Source organism: Panthera pardus, unplaced genomic scaffold (genome assembly GCF_024362965.1).
Source record: "Panthera pardus isolate Hobbes unplaced genomic scaffold, ASM2436296v1 HiC_scaffold_10, whole genome shotgun sequence".
In the NCBI taxonomy this organism is placed as follows: Eukaryota; Metazoa; Chordata; class Mammalia; order Carnivora; family Felidae; genus Panthera; species Panthera pardus.
This window is the reverse complement of record NW_026526655.1, coordinates 74,228,209-74,247,900: the sequence shown is the minus strand read 5'-3', so window position 1 is coordinate 74,247,900 and position 19,692 is coordinate 74,228,209. Positions and strand designations below refer to the sequence as shown.

General features: G+C 37.9%; 1 protein-coding gene across 5 annotated transcripts in view; it reads right to left on the bottom strand.

The window, feature by feature from the left end:
* Window positions 1-4,522: 4,522 nt before the first annotated feature.
* CYTIP (cytohesin 1 interacting protein) overlaps window positions 4,523-19,692 on the bottom strand; it is a 76,439-nt gene continuing 61,269 nt past the window's right edge. For all 5 annotated transcript variants that reach the window (XM_053908653.1, XM_053908649.1, XM_053908648.1 and 2 more), the window contains 2 exons: window positions 10,695-10,761; window positions 4,523-7,869 (listed from right to left, as the gene is read on the bottom strand). In XM_053908653.1, the coding sequence (XP_053764628.1) occupies window positions 7,412-7,869; window positions 10,695-10,761 (525 nt within the window). In that variant the 3' untranslated portion in view covers window positions 4,523-7,411. The remainder of the gene's footprint in view (window positions 7,870-10,694; window positions 10,762-19,692) is intronic.

The window sequence follows — 19,692 nt, the reverse complement described above, 5'->3', positions numbered from 1 at the left end:
AAATACTTTACATTCTGGCACTACAAAGTACTCCAGGTTCTTGTACATTTCCTGCCCCAGTTCTAGAATCAGTCATTTCCGCAAGGAATCTTGGCTTCTTTTACTGGAAATGGATTTAGAAACCAAGATCTTAGTGCTAGGTCTGCTCATTGATTCTAGGGTATCTCATTCCTTCTATACCTTCTCTGCTGACAGAGCAAATTAATATGTGTGAGTATATTAACCTATGTATATAATATAACTATAAATATTTCTCTGTGTAACCATCTGTATCAGTATTAAGCTAATACTGAGTGCATACTGATGTCTCTATCTATAACCCATTTCCACATGGACCACCCTAGTCTCTTCCCTTACTTACAGTAAACTCCCACTCCAATAGAGAAAATCCAGGCTCTCATCATCAACCAGGCATTTATTAATAGTTCAACTCTAATATACATGTACAGAAGTATCAGAATGGTTTACAGCCACCCCTATCAGAAAAAAAATTTTTTTCAACTGGGATATGTTTATGTATGGTTTCTTTTGCCTTTAATTTTATAGACCAATCATTCCCAAAGTTACTTAAGTCGGCTCCTTTTCCTTATCTTTTCTTAAGTAGGTGTTTCATAGATTAGTAATACAGTCAGAGTGTCTTGTCCCATTCTGCATTTAATCCTGGGATCCTCCAATGTTTTAAATGTGTTTTTGTTAATTCTCATACATTAAGTTATTTTTTGTGCTGTAAAGTTCTATGAGTTTGGACAAATAGATAGTGTCATGTATCCACAATCATAATATCATGCAGAACAGTTTTATCATACTTGTCTTGGTCTGCTTGGGCTGACATAACAAAATTCCACAGATTGGATGGCTTAAACAACAGTTGTCTCACAGTTCTGGATGCTGGGTCCAGATCTAGTCCAACATTAAGGTTCCACAGGGTTTGGTTTCTGGGGAGAGCTCTCTTCCTGGTTTGCAGATGGCTGCTTTGTCCTCAAATGGCCATTTCTACCCACAAGGCTCTGCTCCTGAGCAGTCAGTCACCAGAACTGTGAGAAAATAAATTTCTGTTATCTAAGCTTCTCCATCTGCAGTATTTTGTTTCTGTAGCAGTATTTTGTTTCAGTAGACCAAGTAGACTTAGATCTATAAAACTCACCAGGGCTCCATCTATTCAACTTTCTCCACATACACATCCGTCCATCCTACCCCAGCCCTTTCAGATTAGCTTCTTTAACTTAGCAACAGGCATTTAGGATTTATCAGGTCTTTTCCTGTCTCGATAGCTCATTTTTTATACCTGAATAATATTCCATTATATGGATATACCACAGTTTATCCATTAACCTATCAAAGGACATTCAAGTTGCTTCCAAGTTTCAGTGATTACGAATAGAGCTGTTGCAAACATCTGTGTGTGGGTTTTGTGTGAACATAAGTTTTCAATCAGTTGGGTTAATACCTAGGAGCACAATTGCTGAACCATATGGTAAAGCTATCTTTAGCTTCATGGGGAAAAAAAAAGCCAGACTGTTTTCCAAAGTGACTGTGCTATTTTGCATTCCTACCAGCAATGCAAGAGCTTTTCTGTAGCACTACATCCTTGATGTCAATTGGCATGGCCAGTTGTTTAGATTTTAGTTATCCTGTAGCCATGTAGTAGTACTTCATTGTTGTTTGAATTTGTAAATCCCAAATAACAAATAATACTGCATTCTTTTCATGTATTTATTTACCATCTACGTATTATCTTTGGAGATGCGTCTGTTTAGATGTTTCGAACATGGTTTAATTAGGTTGGATTCTTAGTTTTGAACTTTAAAAGTTCTTTTTGTATGTTGCATATAAGTCCCCTTCTAATATGTTTTTTTGCAAATATTTTCTCTCAGTCTATGCTTTTTCTTTTGATTCTGTCAACAGTATCTTTCCCAAAGCAGAAGTTTTTAATTTTAATCAAGTCCAGTATATTGATGTTTGGTTTCATGAATCATCCTTTTGTTTTACCTAAAAATTCATGACCAAACCCATGTTATCTTCCAGAAGTTTTAGACTTTTAAGTTTTATATATAGGCCTATAATTCATTTTAAGTTACTTTTGTGAAATGTGTAAGGGCTTGCATATGGATGTCCAGTTGTTCCAGAACCATTTGTTGAAAGCACCATCCTTTTTCCATTTAACTGCCTTTACTTCTTTGTCAAAGATCAGTGGCTATATTGTTACAGGTCTATTTCTGGGTACTCTCTTCTGTTGTGTTGATTTACATGCTATTCTTTTGCCAATATCATGCTTCTTAATTATTATAGACTTACAGAAAGTCAAGAAATTAAGTATTGTGATCCCTCCAACTTTCCCCTCCTCCTCCTCCTTCTCTTCATTCTTCTTCTTCTTCACTTTGGCTACTCTAGGTTTTTTGCCTCTCCATAGAAATTTTACAATCAGTTTGTCAGGGTCTATGAAATAGCTTACTGAAATCTCGATGAGGATTTCACTAGATGTATAGATTAAGTTAGGAAGAAGTCACATCTTAACACGATGAAGTCTTCCAGTCCTTGAACACAGACTCTCCATTTATTTAGATTTTCTCAGACCGAATTTTTCACATATAGTAACAGTACATATTTTTTCAGGTTTATACTTAAGTATTTCATTTTGGGGTATTATTATAAGCTTTGCTGTCATGTTTTTGTTTTTGTTTTTATTTCAAACCCCAGTTGTTCAGTGCTTGTATATAAGAAATCAACTGGCTTTTGTGTAGTAATTTGTATTCTGTGAACTTTCTGTACTCACTTATTACTTCCAGGATTTTTGTTGTTGTTGATTCTTCCTGAATTGCTACATAATCATGTCATCTGCAAAGTTTAATTTCTTGTTCTCAGTTTGTATATACTTTTTGTTTCCTTTCTTGTCTTAGTACACTAGCTAAAACTTTTAGCACAATGGTGAATAAAAGTGATGACAGGACATCCTGAGTTTGTACTTGATCTTAGTGAGGAAATAGACAGTTTCTCACCATTATGATATTTGCATATATTCTTTAATAAGGGACTTCTCTTCTATTCCTAAGAAATATAAGTCTTATTTTCTTTCAAACTGCTTTATTTACTCATATTCTGATGATTCTGCTATTTGTGGCATCTCCTGACTTTTGCTCATGGTTAATCATTTCCTTTTGTGCTTTGTAGTTTTGATTATGAGAATTTTATTTTGTTTTTCTGTGGCATTCCTGACCTATGCTCATAAAGATGTACCCACATAGAAGTGACAAATTTCATCGTGTCGATCACTGAATTCACTTAAATACACTCAAATTCCCTGAGAAGAATTTTAAAGGAAGTAGCTAGTTCACACTTTAATATTCTTTGAAGTTTCCTAATATTTCATGCACCTGAGCAACAATGTTGGGAGGTCAGTAATGGACCTGAATTCAGTTTCCTCTTCAGCTTTTTTGGTTAGTTATACAATCTTGGCCAGGTTCTTTAATTTCAGAACTCTTTCATCTTACTACTTCTGTATTAAAAATTGTTAACATTCTCCATTTATATTTACTCAAAGAAGTTTAGAAAAGACTCACTGTATTATCAAGTTTGTGAACTCCTTGAATGATGTTGTGAACAAATCCTAAGGCACCTCCTTGATCCCCACCTCCTGATATTCACGCCTTGTGCCATCCCTGCTCTTTGAGCTTGGATGGATCCCATGACTTACGTCTAACATAATGTGGCACAGTTGGTTGGATGTCACTTGTGCAGCATGTCCTGCGATGTGGCAAAGATGATGTCACCTGTATGGTTACATTGCATTATTTAAGGCTGCCTTGCTTGCGGTCTCTCTTTCCATTGCTGGCTTTTGGTGAGCGAGCTTCCGTGAATCCTATCTATGGCACAAAGAAATGATTCTGACAGCAACCTGAGGGAGCTTAGTAGTGTTTCTTTTCCCAGTCAGAACTCCACGTAAGAAGTCATCCCAGATGACACCTTGATTGCAGCCTCATGAGTCCATGAGCAAACCCAGCTAATATTTGCCCAGACACCTGACCCACACAAATTTTGAGCTAATAAATGTGTTTGAAACCTCTAAGTATGTAGTAATGTGTTAAACATCAAACAGCTAATACAAGGGCAAAGCCTCAATTAAGTAGGTAATGCCTTTTAAAAATGTCAGGGGCACCTGGGTGGCTCAGTCAGTTAAGGGTCCAATTTTGGCTCAGGTCATGATGTCGTGATTTGTGGGTTCGAGCCCCAATGTCAGGCTCTGTGCTGACAGCTCAGAGCCTGGAGCCTGCTTCCGAGTCTATGTCTCCTTCTCTCTCTGCCCTTCCCCTGCTGATGCTCTGTCTCTGTCTCTCAACAATAAATAGATGTTAAAAAAATTTCTTTGCAAAATAAAAAATAAAAATGTCAAAAAATTAGGTATCAAGAGGTCATCCCAGATCTCTTAAAAATCTGCTTTTAAAATAATCATTTCATGTAAGGTGAATAGGTAAAGAGATAGAGATAGAGAGAAGGGGGGAGAGAAAGGGAGGGAAGAGACTTCTGACACTGAAGAATAGCATTCCTTATTCCAGAAAGGTATTAACTTTTTTATTGCCCATATTCTGTAAGGAAATAGATACAAAGTACCAATAACCTTGCAAACTGAAGGGTTCGATATAGTTGTTATGTAGTATTTACTATACTTAAGTTGTATACATCCATAAATACTTATACTGTATGATCAGTACACACAAATTATACCCAAGTTTGATTTCTTCAGTTCAAACTAGGATTTTTAATACTATTTGTACATGCAACTAAGATATAAAAACACTACAAAGTAGAAAGTGATGAAGAAAAGCTCATTTCAAAAAACAGAGTACCCACGTTTCTGACACCACAAAGGTGGTGTTCCTTTAGCCACATGACAGAATAATTCTCAATATGCTTCATTCAAATTTGGCTTCTCGATGCCATGCAACAAAAAATGCATTTTCACAACCAGTTATCAATTAGTGAAATCCACCAATATCGCATATTTGACAACTTTGGGATAAGCAAAAAACAAAGCACTTAGCTTTTCAATTATTTTCTCAAAAATTACATCAAAGTGAGTCATTGTGCTCCAAAAGATTAGAGAAATGAAGTCTTCTAAAGCCCCACTGAGGTCACAAGTCTGAAAAGCTCTGCTGTGAGAAATTTACCCACATTTCCACTGAACAGCTAGTTTTCTTACAACTTGTGAACACACAAAACATGAGATACCCTTCCTTCCTGTACTTTGGTTAAAAGTGCTTTTCTTTTTTTCCAGAACATATCAAACTCTTGACTCTCATTCTTCTTACCTCAGACTATAGTAAAATTTGCTCTGTCCCTTCCCTGAACTTTTTTAGATTTGACGATTACTGTAAGGAAGATGTATTTAACACTTAAAGCCAGAAGAAAAGCAAATAACCTATAACCTGCTTTCCCAGATGATCTGTGGAAGTTCTTGAAACACTGATCACGTTGTAGAAGAATTTAAAGTCATCTTTCCTCAAATAAACATGATGATTTCTTTCCCCCGGATTTGGCAAAATAAGGTTAACAAAATACACTGCAGATGATCGTTCTAATCTATGATGGGAAATAAACAGTGTCAGGCAATCACAACTGGTTTGCAAGCCCTTGCTGAAAATAAATGTATTGTTAACCACGTAGCTATTAATGTGCCCGTATTTGAAAACTAGCCTGTGGAGGCCAAGAGAAAGAGTTATTCTAAATGTGTTTGTTTTCTTTTTTACCAAAGACAATTTTTGTCCATGCAGAGTCTCTGAGGGGTGTGCTTTATGTACTCTCTGAGGAGTGGGGGCGGGGGGAAGTTCTGTGGTGATGACCACACAGAACCAGCAAAAGAGTAAACAATATCTCGAAAGACTGAAGATAGGCCAGAGCCAGAAAGAAATGGCTTTCGATGGAAGCCTCGCCCTTGGCCATGGGAACTTCTCTGAATTCCTCCTCCTTTCTGTAGGCCTAACACCTATCTAACAGGGTTGGATCACATGGAAAGCATCTTTAACCTGCTAGGTATTCAGTAAGTGGTACACAGGATTGTAACTGTTCCTGTGAAACACTACAAACTGCTTTTCATATGAATGATTCTCAAGCAGAGCCGACTGGATAATTCTAAGTTCAAATAATTAATGGAAAGCAGGTTCCAATTAGAAATCTTTTTATATTTTATTTTTTAACATTCATTTATTACCCTACAGGCTTCCTCACGCTTCCTTTTTTTTTTTCTCAAAATGACTCATTCTTTTGATTTAAGTGTGGTTCCACTCAAAGTCACCTATCAAACATCTCTTTCTCCCAAACACACACACACACACACACACACACACACACACAGCTTTAAATCAGTAAGGACTATTTATTACACTGTCTACTCTAGAATATAGGTCATGAGCAGCTGTATCACCAGAACAGAGTAACCATGGACTTCAAATGAATATTGAATGAAAATGTCATTGAAAGGCTAGAAGTAATGTGATACTAACATGACCAACACGCAAAAAAATGCTAAGGCAGTAACTGTGGAATCTATAATATAAAGTGAGGAATAATGCGAAAAACTCTACAGGAGAAAAATCCTTTTCCTGGCTTTAATTTTTCAAATTTCAGACATTTGCTCAAAAACAAAGATTACAAAGTTGTATGCAGGATCTTGAGAATTCTAGACTTGCCATCAAAGTTTAGGCAGAACAAAAGTTGAATCGCGTAAGTGACATTCTCACCTATTTTGGTTAGGCTGACTATAAAAAAGGCCGTATCATAATCTTCCTCAGCACCCCTATTAGACAACATGTTTCCATGGATCTCATGGATCTAAACCCTAATATTAACTTATATGCTTCCTGCTTTATTGTTGCTGTGTTTGTGAAACATAGCTATCATCTTTATTTATAATCCTTCACAGATTTAAGCAGAAAACGTTCAAAATTGCCTATTATTAAGCCTCCCTGGAGGCTCCTGATCTTAAGCAAACATAAGGTTCCGTGACCTACCAATGAACCTACGGAAGGTATCCCAAATAATTATATTCCGTCACTCTTTTATTTACACTTGACTCTGAAAAGTTCTCAGTTTTTCACATAGATAATCCAGAAAATAAATATAACCCTTGCCTTCACAGGCAGCATTAAAATGAGCAGGAATGTGCATTAATTTGTTATAGTATCTAACTTATGACTTAATTCCCCTACCTTCTGGTTATAAACAGAGCTTTCCTGGCTACAAAACGACTTAAGAAGCAAAAATCATGACACAAAAATTTAAATAAAGGTCACTATTGCCATGAAATGGGGTTTCAGTTTTGCAATCCCTCCACAGTTTCCCACCAGGCCGGGTGGAGTTGTTCTAAACAAGTCTAGAGATATTTACGAAATAAGCTAATACAAAAGGGCAAGACAGCCCATCAGAAGCGACTCTCTTCCTCTTCCACTGCACGGTGAAGGCCGGGGATGAATTTTAAGAGTTGTTTCCGGACACTTCCCCTTCTGCTTTTCCGGGGCAGGGTCCCAAATATGTTTGAGAAGTTGCCCTCCCACAAGGGGGACATGGACCCACTACTGGCAGTACTAATGCTTCGGTTCCTCCTCGAAGAAGACCTCTTCAGAAAATCGTCCCCATCCCTGGGGACAAAGCACTCATCATCTGTGCTCGTCTGTCGACTGAAGGCTCCCCTGCTTGAGTCCTCAGACACACACGTCTGGTAGCCATCTTCGCTGTCCATCGTCATGGAGCTCAGACAGCTACTCTCGCTGGATAATCGATTCCGGTCCAGGAGGGCAGGGCTGGGCCCAGGCAGGGTTCCAAACAAAACTGATTCATCTATGTCCATGTTCTCCAAACTCGAGCAGTTACCTGAGTCGCCTAGAACGCAGAAAAGAGAGTCTACTGTGGAATGCATATGAGCATCACTCCCTTCGAGTAAATACACAAAACTTCTCTTCAAAGGGCGCAAAAAAGAAAGAGTAAAAGTGAACAATATTTTTCACTGAGCTTCACCTATATGAACAAGTGACTTATTTTGAGGCCATTTGATAAACCTTGTAGGGGTGTTTCCCAAACTATTGTTCATGGACTAGCTTCCATGTAACAGTGTTCCACAGTCACAGAAATGGTAATGCTAAATGAAATAAATTTAAACAAGATTCTTTGTATAGGAACAGTTAAACTCATCTGACAGTATGCCAGGGTGACTTGTCAATCTCCAAGAATATAATTTCTTTTTTAAAATTTTTTAATGTTTTATTTTTGTTTTAATGTTTTAATTTGTTTTATTTTGGGGAGAGAGAGAGACAGAGCACAAACAGGGGAGGGCCAGAGAGAGAGGCAGACAGAATCCAAAGCAGGCTCCAGGCTCTGAGCTGTCGGCACAGAGCCCAAAATGGGGCTTGACTCACAAACTGTGAGATCATGACCTGAGCCGAAGTCAGATGCTCAACCGACTGAGTCACCCAGGCACCCCCAAGAGTATTATTTCTTAAACTGAAGTGACTCTGCAACATTCACTAAAATTCTCACAGAAATGGGGTTCTAAAGAATATCTTTGGGGAAAAAAATAAAGAATATACTTGGGGAAATGCTGTCTTATGGACTTCCTCCATTTAGTTCCTCTGATTTTTAGTTACCGTATTTTTACTTATTTTTTAATTTTTTTATTTATTTTTGAGACAGAGGAGACAGAGCATGAGCAGGGGAGGGGCAAAGAGAGAGGGATACACAGAATCTAAAGCAGGCTCCAGGCTCTGAGCTGTCAGCACAGAGCCTGACGTGGAGCTTGAACTCACGGACTGTGAGATCATGACCAGAGACGACGTCGGATGCCCAACCGACTGAGCCACCCAGATGCCCCAAGGTACTGTATTTTTTAAACAATTATATAATTATTGTAACATAAGTTGAAGTATATGGGAAACACAGTTATATAACCTGCACCTATAGGCTGATTATAGAGAATTCAAAAGGTGTTTAAAACAGAAAAAAATACCTTCCAGCCTCAATATTCCTTGTTTCTTCCCAGACTACTTTAACACCTAAATGCTCTGGAATGCTACTGTGCCCAGAAAACATCCCTGTCCTGAAATAAGTAACAATTCATTTGTACAAGTTGAAATTGATCGGCTTAGCTAAATTTGTTCATCAACCTTTCTCTGTATCTGGGCTCTCCAAACTCAAATTTTAATTGCACACCAACATCCATCCTGTCCATACCCCACTTGCTTATGTACTACCTGAGTTGGTTGGTATGCTGCTGAAAGAAAGGGGATTAATTGTTATACCAGCCTGAGAATGACATAATTAGGTGACTCTGCTTCAGGAAGAGAAATAGGAGAGACTTTATTTTTCTATTTGATCTGCAAGGTTCAATATGTGAGCCCTGCACTGACTAGTCATAATGCTTTCCTTTTTACTAATAAAACCTACTTTACATCATCTGTCAACGAGGTGATGAATTCTTTTTGATTGGAAAGCCATTGAGAATCTCATGCCTCGTGTATTTATTCTAGGCCTAGAAAAAGTAAACTAAAGAAGTCCTTCAATCTCTCAAAAAGAACATGTACAAAAGTGGCTTTATGCGGAGTTGTTTCCCTTAATCCTGAACGAAACACCTTGTCCGTACAAGCCTGTTCCTATAGAACCCCAGAACTGCCTGTACTTATTAGACCAAACCCCATCTCCACTGCAGAATGCTCCAGAAGGGGAGGCAAAGGTTTCCTAAACACTCTCAAGTCTACAGAAATCCAGGAGGTAGCTGGATTTTTATACCTCTGTCCTGCTAGGACACTTCAGACCCCCCCCCCAAAAGAATCTATTAAGAATTGTTTTAATATTAATTTTAAAACATACAAAAGAGAAGTAACTTATACATAAATTTCATTTAAGAGAACAAAATTTCAACACAAACCTCTATGTCATACATTAGTGCCTAATTATGAATTAAATGTCTTTTTTCCCATAAATAAGTTATGACTTGAAACAGACATTCTGGGTTATAAATGGAGACTTTAGCTCAGTGTTATCTTAAGAAGATATAACCTATGTTTCACACCCACATACCTAGTGGTTTCAGTGAATTATTTGTATGTGCAAGTTCATTCCTCAGGTTACAGGAGTCACATAGCAAATGTCGCATCAACAAATTTTTCAATCAACCCATTCCCTTCAGAATTCACACAATTGCGAGAGCCATGCATTGACTATTGGGATGATCATTCCGATTTCTGTCTTGGGTTTACGGGCCAAGAAGAAGAGATTCTCTGCACTCATGTAACTTGTATAATATGAACAAATGACAGGAGCTCTACCCAAGAAGCGTGCTACCATTCCAGCTTCCATAGTTTCTGAGACTCACACAACCCCCGAGCCATAAACATTGTCAGGAATTTAACTCATCTACGGCTCTTCTAAAATCTCCACGTGCCTCTTGCAATTGTGCACATGCATGTGAGCATGAGCATGTTTTCATGTGCCGATGTGTTACACGTATGGAGGAGAGGAGGTGACTGGACTTACTCACCCTCCAGATACATAGGTCACTCCAAAAGTCATGACAAAAAACATACACTAGCATTCCTGATCCATGCCAGACAATTTTTTCTTACAACGATGATAATCTTAAAATAACGTAGAGGCAGAAATACAAAAAAAAAGATGAATGTTAGTGTGGTTTCTGAACAGGAAGTCACATTTACCATGAAGCAGACGCTGTTCCTGTAACTGCAGAGATCTGAACTCCACCCATTTTTTCTTCAAGGTTTGCTGATAAAGAAGAGAAAAAGTGTTAATTATTGGGAATCCCCAGTGAAGGTAGCAATTTACTTCTGGGTGTTGAGATTTGTCATTAATTTTTTTCTTCCTTTCTTTCTAGCACTAACAAACCCTCTCATTCATTCAGAAGATTATCTTCTATACAAAAGGGGGATATTGGGAATGCTACTTTCTCAAGAAATAATACAGTAGCACCAATGAGTTGAAACAATCGACAATAGAAACAATGACTTTTTTTTTATTTTCATTTGTTTTAAATATTACATAACTGATTGTTTGGGTCTGTGTCCATTTACTAGCTGTTGAGGCAAGGATTTACCACCTAGGCTTCCCCCACACACAAGATGAAGGCATTCATAGAATCCAGACCCTGGGATTGTCATGAAAATTAAGTAAGTTAGTAGATGTAGAATGTTTGGAACAGTGATTACAACTTAGTAAATGTTCAGTAAATGCCATCATTCTATAAGCCTGGGGCATTAAACCAGTGTTTTCTGCTGCACACCTATTTATCTTTCATACCAAAAAGGGGAAGCTGGCCTGTCTGAAAGGCTTCCTTTGGAGGGCTAAACTTAGAACACTGCTAATAAGGACCCTCACTTAACTGCTTCCTTCCTTGGCTGCTCAGCACGAGAACAGCGTCCCAGGGTGGGAATGAAGTGGCTGCTGTCAGTCAAGACTGCTCAGGAGACCTGGCCTAACCCATCAAAGGGGCTGAGGTGAGGAAAATCAAAGCCAGCCAGGCAGAAACCATCTGACAAGGATAGCTAGAGGCTCATTCTCCCTCACATCCTTTGGCCTTTACCCTACCCCAGTCCTTGCCTGTTGCCATCCCCACAGCAAGCCCAGCAGGCAGGCACAGCTCAGATTTGCCTATGGCCGCTTCATCCCAAAGGAAAGGCAGCCTAGTTGGAAACAGGCACTGCTCGGTAAGAAACAGTCTGGAAGAGGTAGATAAAGGCTGAAAAGAAAGAGGGAAAAAAGCACATCTGGAAGGGGAAAGCATAAGGAAAAGAAAATAATACACTTACAAGAATATCGTCGAATGCTTAAGGGAAGAATGGCTTTCCTCAGTTCAGGGACTGAACAATCAGTGGGCGGGATTTTCCAAGCCTTGGTAACAGTAACACTAAGCATCAACCCTTAGAGTTACCTATATGATATGCAAGCACTAAATCAAAGCCATAAAATGCCTGGCTCAGTTGATGTCTTGTTTTTTCTACATTATACTTTAGTCAGCGTGTCTACGAGATGGCCGGGCTACCTGAATTACAGCTCCTTTTATTTGTGCAAACTGTGGTCCTATGAAGGTCAGAGTTAAGGACCCATGGAGAAAAGAACTAGGATCCAGCGCCTTCCTCCTTACAGGGGTCTATCTCCTGCAAGAGAATAGAGTCCAGGAGAGGAGCACGGCATAGGCTGACAATCAACACTAAACACAGAGAGAAGCTTGCACTTGCTTTCAGAAATACAAAGTCAGGCCTTGCCAAATAGTTATTTTTTGTGAAAACAAACGTTTTAAAATATCTAATCCGTTGATTTGGTCCAGTTATCTAGGCACGTCATCATTTAAACCAAGAAAACACCAGAGTAAAGAGCAGATGTGTCAAAGTGATTAAGAGTTTTTGGTCTCTGTGGAAGCTTCCCCATTTTCCTCAGAATCTGTTTCTGCCTGTTCTTAATATTACAGTGGTATATTTGGACCAACGAGAGCTCTTGCCATCAGAAGAAAATGAAAGCATGTGGGAGATCTAACCCTACTGGGCCCTATTGCCTCAGTGTACCTAGCTCAGGGCCTGGTATGCAACAGCTGCTTAGTAAATATTGGTTGAATGAATATATCAAAGGATGGCTTCCTGAAATCAAACTCAACTCTCACAGACAGGTATTTTGAGTTGGATGTATTTCCAACGTTTCCAATATACGTGAGACATACAGCTAAACATTTCCATCTTTACGACTTTTATAAAGTGCTCTCGTGGATAATACGCGGTTTAATTTTCCTAACTGTCCTACGAAGTTCGAGACTAGGAAATAAAGGTGCAATGTACCAAATACTTCCCAAGGGCTACGAACCCAGTAAAAAGCAGAGTTAGATTAAAAAGTAGCCCCTCCAGCTAGCACAGCGGATGTGCTGTTTTCATGTTAAACATCTGAATCAGAGGTCCTGAGAAAGGGAATCCCTGAAGCCATGGCTCAGAAGGGACCACTCTTTCTAAAGAAGAGCTTGTGGCCTCACAGAGTCTTTGAAAGATCAGTGCGTACTTATGTGGGACCCACAAACTAAATGTCATTGTGGGAAGGGGAAGCCAACTTGACCCTGGTTACACGTCAGATCCAGACATTTCTGGCTCGTGACCATGAAAATGAGGCTGAGAAAAGCTGCTAATGGTGGCTATGGCTCATGTAGAACTCGAGCCTAAAGAGGCAATTGTATAAAAATGCAGCCTCATGACCTGAGCCAAACAGGACACTAACCCTCTAGAAGGCATCCACAAGGCCAGCCCTGGCTTGGGATTGGGAGCCTTGAAAGTGCAGGGTGGAGGAAACCCAAGCACAATATTGAGTGGTAAGGGAGAGACCACCATATAAGGGAAATGGGCAATATAAAGTCCAAAGGTATGAAAGACTAGAAAACCGATTGTCAGCACATGGATTCTCTCCAAATAAAATGAAAACGAACAGTGTCCAAAGAAGACTTTAAAACAGGAATATTTATAATCCTCTGAGGAAGAAATGAAACCAATGTTGATCAGAACAAGAAATCTGAAACAAAGAAGTAAAACGAGAACGGATAGACATGAAAAAGAATGATCTGAAAATTAAAAATTAATCCTGGGGCGCCTGGGTGGCTCAGTGGGTTAGTCGTCTGACTTCAGCTCAGGTCATGGTCTACCGATTCATGAATTCGAGACCCGCATCCGGCTCTGTGCTGATAGCTCAGAGGCTGGAGCCTGCTTCAGATTCTGGGTCTCCCCCTCTCTCTGCCCCTCCCGTGCTCACTCTCTGTCTCTGTCTCTTTCTCGAAAATAAATAAGCATTAAAAAAAATTTTTTAAGAATCAATTAATCCTTAAAGCTGGATGGAAATAACTCATTCTATACAGCATAAATACAACATTACTGAAGAACTAAACAAGAACCTAACAAAGAAGATAAAGTGATACAAAATATGAGTGGTTAGGAAGCAAGGGAAATAAATCAAAAGATTCTAAAATATGTCCAACATGAATTCCAAAAGATAATTCAGGGAATGGTGAAGAAGGTATATTCAAAGAGATCAAGATGATAGTTTTCCAAAACTGAAGAAATTCATAAGTCTTTAGATTGAAAAGATAGTGCATTTTTTAAGCAATATAAATTTAGAAATGAATCCAGACCTAGTCACATTTCAGTGAAACTTTAGATCAGCAAAGACAAAAGAACATCTTAAAAGTCACCAGAAAAAGACAAAAGATTGCCACAAATTGAAATACTGGTTTTTGAAAAGACTCAAAAATAGAAAATTCTCTAGAGTACCATAAAAAAAGGCATAAAAAGTAGTACAAGTAAAAATGGGGACATAATCCTTCTTGTGAAGAAAATAAAAATATGAGAATAGAATTTTTATTATCAACTTATGCGATAAATTTGAAAAATTTGAAAATCTATTAACAAAAAAATTAATTCAATAAAACTGACTCAAACAAAACAAAACAAACAAAACAGAAATCCTGAGAAGTCTTATAATTAATAAGGAAACTGAAACAGAGTTTAGAAGTATTCTCACCAGAAAAGAACCTTAAGCCCAAATGATTCAGATAGTTACAAGAATTCTAGCAGAGAAGAAAAGGGGAAGATTCTTCCCAGCTCACGCTAAGAGTCCAGAAAACATGATGCCAAAACTAAAGAAAGATAGTTTGAGAGAAGAAAACTGCAGGCCATTTTACCTATAAATGAAGCTACCTTCAAAAATCCTAAAGAATATATTAGCAAATCAAATCTACAATTATATAAAAAAACGATTGTAAATTATGACTAGGTTGGGTTCTTCTACAAATGCAAGAGTAGTTTAACATTAGAAAATCTTTAAATGTCATTTGCCATATTGACAGATTTTTAAAAAATACATAAACAGGAGGGGTGCCTGGGTGGCTCAGTCGGTTAAGCATCCGACTTCAGCTCAGGTCATGATCTCGAGGTTTGTGGGTTCGAGCCCTGCATCAGGCTCTATGCTGACAGCATGGAGCCTGGAGCCTGCTTCGGATTCTGTGTCTCCTCCCCCTTCTCTCTGCCCCTCCCCTGCTCACACTCTGTGTCTTTCTGTCTCTCGATAATAAATAAATTTAAAAAAAAATTAGAAATACACAAACAAGAATAATACATGCAGAAAGCAGTGTTTGATAAAATTTAATACACAAGCACTATAAAAACTACCAGTAAATTTGGTATGGAAGGGAGCATCCCAAATCAGAAAAGTATATTCATAGAGAGAGCTCGTTCCTAATAGGAACAAGTAGGAATTCCCTTTAAAATCAAGAAAAAACAAAGATGCCTATTATTATAGTTTCTATTCAACACTGTATTATAGGCTATAGTCAATGTAATGAAGAAAGAGAAACTGTTATTCTCAACGGTTACTATCTTCACAGAAAACCCAAAATAACCTACAGATAATTTGTTTAAATGATATAGTTTAGCAATAGTTTGAACAAGATAGTTTGAATGACAGCATAAAAATTGACTTTATGTATCTATACATCAACCTCAATCAAAACGTTTATTTTTTATAACGAAACTATAATACAAACAAAAGTCATTCATAGAAAGGGATACATCTAGCGAAAGACATACAGGATCTACTTGTGTAAAATTATGAGACTCTGTTGAAAGAGATAAAGAAAACAATTAAAAATGGTAAGATTATGAAAACTTTTCCTCTAAGATCAGGAAGAAGACAAGATGTCCACTCTCACCACTTTGATACAACAGAGTGGAAGTCCTCGCATGATAATCAGACATACAAGGAAATAAAAGGAATCCAAACTGGTTAAGGAAGAAGTAAAACTGTCACTATTTGCAGCTTGTATGACACTATATATAGAAAACCGTGAAGATTCCACCAAAAACTATTAACACTAACAAACTCAGTAAAGTTGCAGGAGACAAAATTAAAATACTGAAACCTCTTGCATTTCCATACACTAATAATGAAGTAGCAGATTATAATTGCATCAAAAAGAACAAAATATCTAGGAATAAATTTAACCAAATAGGTGAAAGACTTCTACTCTGAGAACTGTAAGACATTGATGAAAGAAACTGAAGACAACACAAATGGAAATATATTCAATGTGCACCCTTTGGAAGAATTAATATCATTAAAATGTCCATACTACCCAAAGTAACCTAAAGAGTCAATACAGAATACAGTCCCTATCAAAAGACAAACAGTATTCTGTAAGTTTATTTATTTTGAGAGAGAGAGAGAAAGTATGAGTCGAGGAGGGGCATGGAGAGAAGGAGAGAGAATCCAAAGCAGGCTCAGCACTGTCAGCACAGAGCCTGACATGGGGCTCGAACCCAGGCACCATGAGATGGTGACCTAAGGCCAAAGTCAGATGCCCAACAAACTGAGCCACCCAGGCACTCCATGAATAGCATTTTTTAAAGAAATAGAATAATCCTGGGACGCCTGGGTGGCTCAGTCAATTAAGCACCAGACTTCGGCTCAGGTCATGATCTCATGTTTGTGGGTTTGAGCCCCCGTATTGGCTCTGTGCTGACTCCAGAGCCTGGAGCCTGCTTTGGATTCTGTGTCTCCCTCTCTCTCTGCCCCTCCCCTGTTTGTGCTCTATCTCCCTCTCTCTCTCAAAAAATAAATAAACATTAAAAAAAAATTAAGGGGCGCCTGGGTGGCTCAGTCAGTTGACCATCCGACTTCGGTTCAGGTCATGATCTTGCGGTCTGTGAGTTCGAGCCCCGTGTCGGGCTTTGTGCTGAAAGCTCAGAGCCTGGAGCCTCTTTCGGATCCTGTGTCTCCCTCTCTCTCTGACCCTCCCCCGTTCATGCTCTGTCTCTCTGTCAAAAATAAATAAACATTAAAAAGATTTAAAAAAAGAACTACAATAATCCTAAAATTTGTATGAAACCACAAAAGAACCCAAATAGCCAAAACAATCTTAAAAATGAACACCAGAACTTGAGGTATCACAATCTCAGATTTCAAGATAAACTAAAAAGCCAAAGTAATCAAAACATTACACCAGCACAAAAATAGATACATAGATCAATGGACTAGGATAGAGAGCCCAGAAACAAACCCATACTTATATGGTTAATCAATCTATGACAAAGGAGTTAATAATATACAATGGGGAAAAAATAGTCTTTTCAGTAATTGGGAAAACTGGACAGCTACATGCAAAAGAATGAAACTGGACCACTTTCTTATACCATATAAAAAATAAACTCAAAATGGATTAAAGACCTACATATGAGACAGGAAACCATAAAACTCCTAAAAGGAAACATATGTAGTAATCTCTTGGACATTGGTCTTAAAAACATATTTTTGGATATGTCTCCTCAGGCAAGGGAAACAAAAGCAAAAATAAATTATGGGGCTACAACAAAATTAAAAGCTTTTGCTCAGCAAAGGAAACCACCAATGAAGCAAAAAAGCAACTGAATGTGAGAAGATATTTGCAAATGATATATGCAACAAGGGGTTAATATTCAACATATGTAAAGAACTTCCATAATTCAACACCAAAAAGCCCCAAATAATCCCATTAAAAATGGGCAGAGGGCCTAAATAGACATTTTTTTCCAAGGAAGACATACAGATGGCTAATAGACACATGAAAAAAAACACTCAACATCAGTTATCATCAGGGAAATGTAAATCAAAACCACAATGAGATATCATTTACATCTGTCAGAATGGCTAATATAAAAAACCCAAGAAATAAGAAGTACTGGGGAGTATGTGGAGACAAAAGAAACTTCATGCACTATTGGTAGGAATGCAAATTGGTGCAGCCACTGTGAAAAACAGTATGGAGTTTTCTCAAAAACTTAAAAATAGAGAGGCGCTTGGGTGGCTAAGTTGGCTAAATGCCCCACTCTTGATTTTGGCTCAGGCTATAATGTCACAGTCCGTGAGGTCGACCCCCAAGTAGGGCTCCACACTAACAGCTTGGAGCCTGCTTGGGATATGCTCTCTCCCCCTCTCTTTGTCCCTCCCCTACTCACATGTATGTTCTCTCTCTCTCTCTTTCTTTCTCTCTCTAAAAATAAATAAACTTAAAAGAAATAGCCAAGATATATAGGCACCCTAAGTGTCCATAAATAGAGAAATGGATAAATGGTGTCCATAAACAGTGGAATATTATCCACAAAAAAGAATAAAATCTTGCTATTTGTGACAGCATGGATGGACCTAGAGGATATTATCTAAGTGAAATAAATCAGACAGGGGAAGACAAATAGCACAGGATTTCACTCCTATGTGGAATCCAAAAAAATTCCACAATCAAACAAACAAACAAACAAACAAACAAACAAAACAAACAAACAAAAAGAAACAGATTCAAAAAATACAGAGAACTGGTGGTTGCCAGAGGGGTGGGGAGTGGGAGGATGGGCGAAAAAATGGCAAGATCGTCTGTCACGAAGAAAACTCAATACCATACAAATGTCAAGCATTTTGAAATTGAGCTATCTACATAAAATGTGGTATCAATCAAAATTCTAAAATGTACTTACAGAACTTGACAATCTGATTCTAACATTTATATAGATGATCAAAGAACCAAGAATAACCTGGAAGTTTTGCTCAACGGAATACCAATATTTAAGGTAAAATAACTGAGTTTGAGATAGACAATGGATTGGAATACGGAGCCCATAAGAAAATCCATGCATATATGAAACGTGCTTGAAAACAGAGGCTTCTCTGCAGTTCAGTTGGGGGAAAAGACGGACTATAAAATAAGTAGTACTGAGAGAACTGAGTATTCATATGAGAATCAGAGAAAATTAGAATCCCATCTCAAATCACATATAAAACTTAACTCTAGATGCATTCAGAATGCAAGTGTAAAAAAGAAAAACTTTAAACCTTTTAGAAGAAAATATAGAAAGTGCAGATTACCTACAAAGGATAAAAAAATAGGAGATCTTTCGTAAACAAAAATATCAAAGGCGCAATACATTTAAAGTGCTCAGGAGACAGAGCATCAGCTAAGAATAACTCAGTCACCTCGCAAAACTCTCCTTCAGCAGTAGCAGTGAAAGATTTTCTTGACAAAGAAAGACCTACTTACCCTTGCTAAAAGCAAGTACTACGGCAAAAAAAGAAAGTAAACCCGGAGGTAAGGAACAGAAAAAAACAGCAAGCAGGCCAGTTCAACGTATGAGTGTATTTGTTCACTACCAGATATCTGCAACAGAAGCCTGTAGTTTTTCTTTCTAAAAGTTGAGAAAATTCTCCAAAGGCAAGCAATAATAAGAAAGATGGGATCTTAAATGGACATTTAAACATGTTAACGTTCTTAATGATGTTCTATGAGAGGATGGGTATATTGAAGAAATTCATGCATCATTTAAAAAATAGGTAAGTATGAATATTAAAACTTCAAGAGAAAACATTGAAGGAGCAGAAATTGCTTAGAGACATGAAATGTGTTTTTTACAGGAGAATACTTTATTCCATGAAATATAGTCCTATTTGATCAGTCATACTTTAAATAACACCACCAGTTTATTTTGTACATTTCTTTCCTTTTTCTACAAAAGGTTAAAGAAGCCAGGTTTATTTAACAACAACAACAACAACAACAACAACAAAAAGATGCTCACGAATACCCTCTTTTACAAAAACAAATTAAGTTTTGACAGTTTTAAAACCTAAATAGGGGAGCCTGGGTGGCTCAGTCAG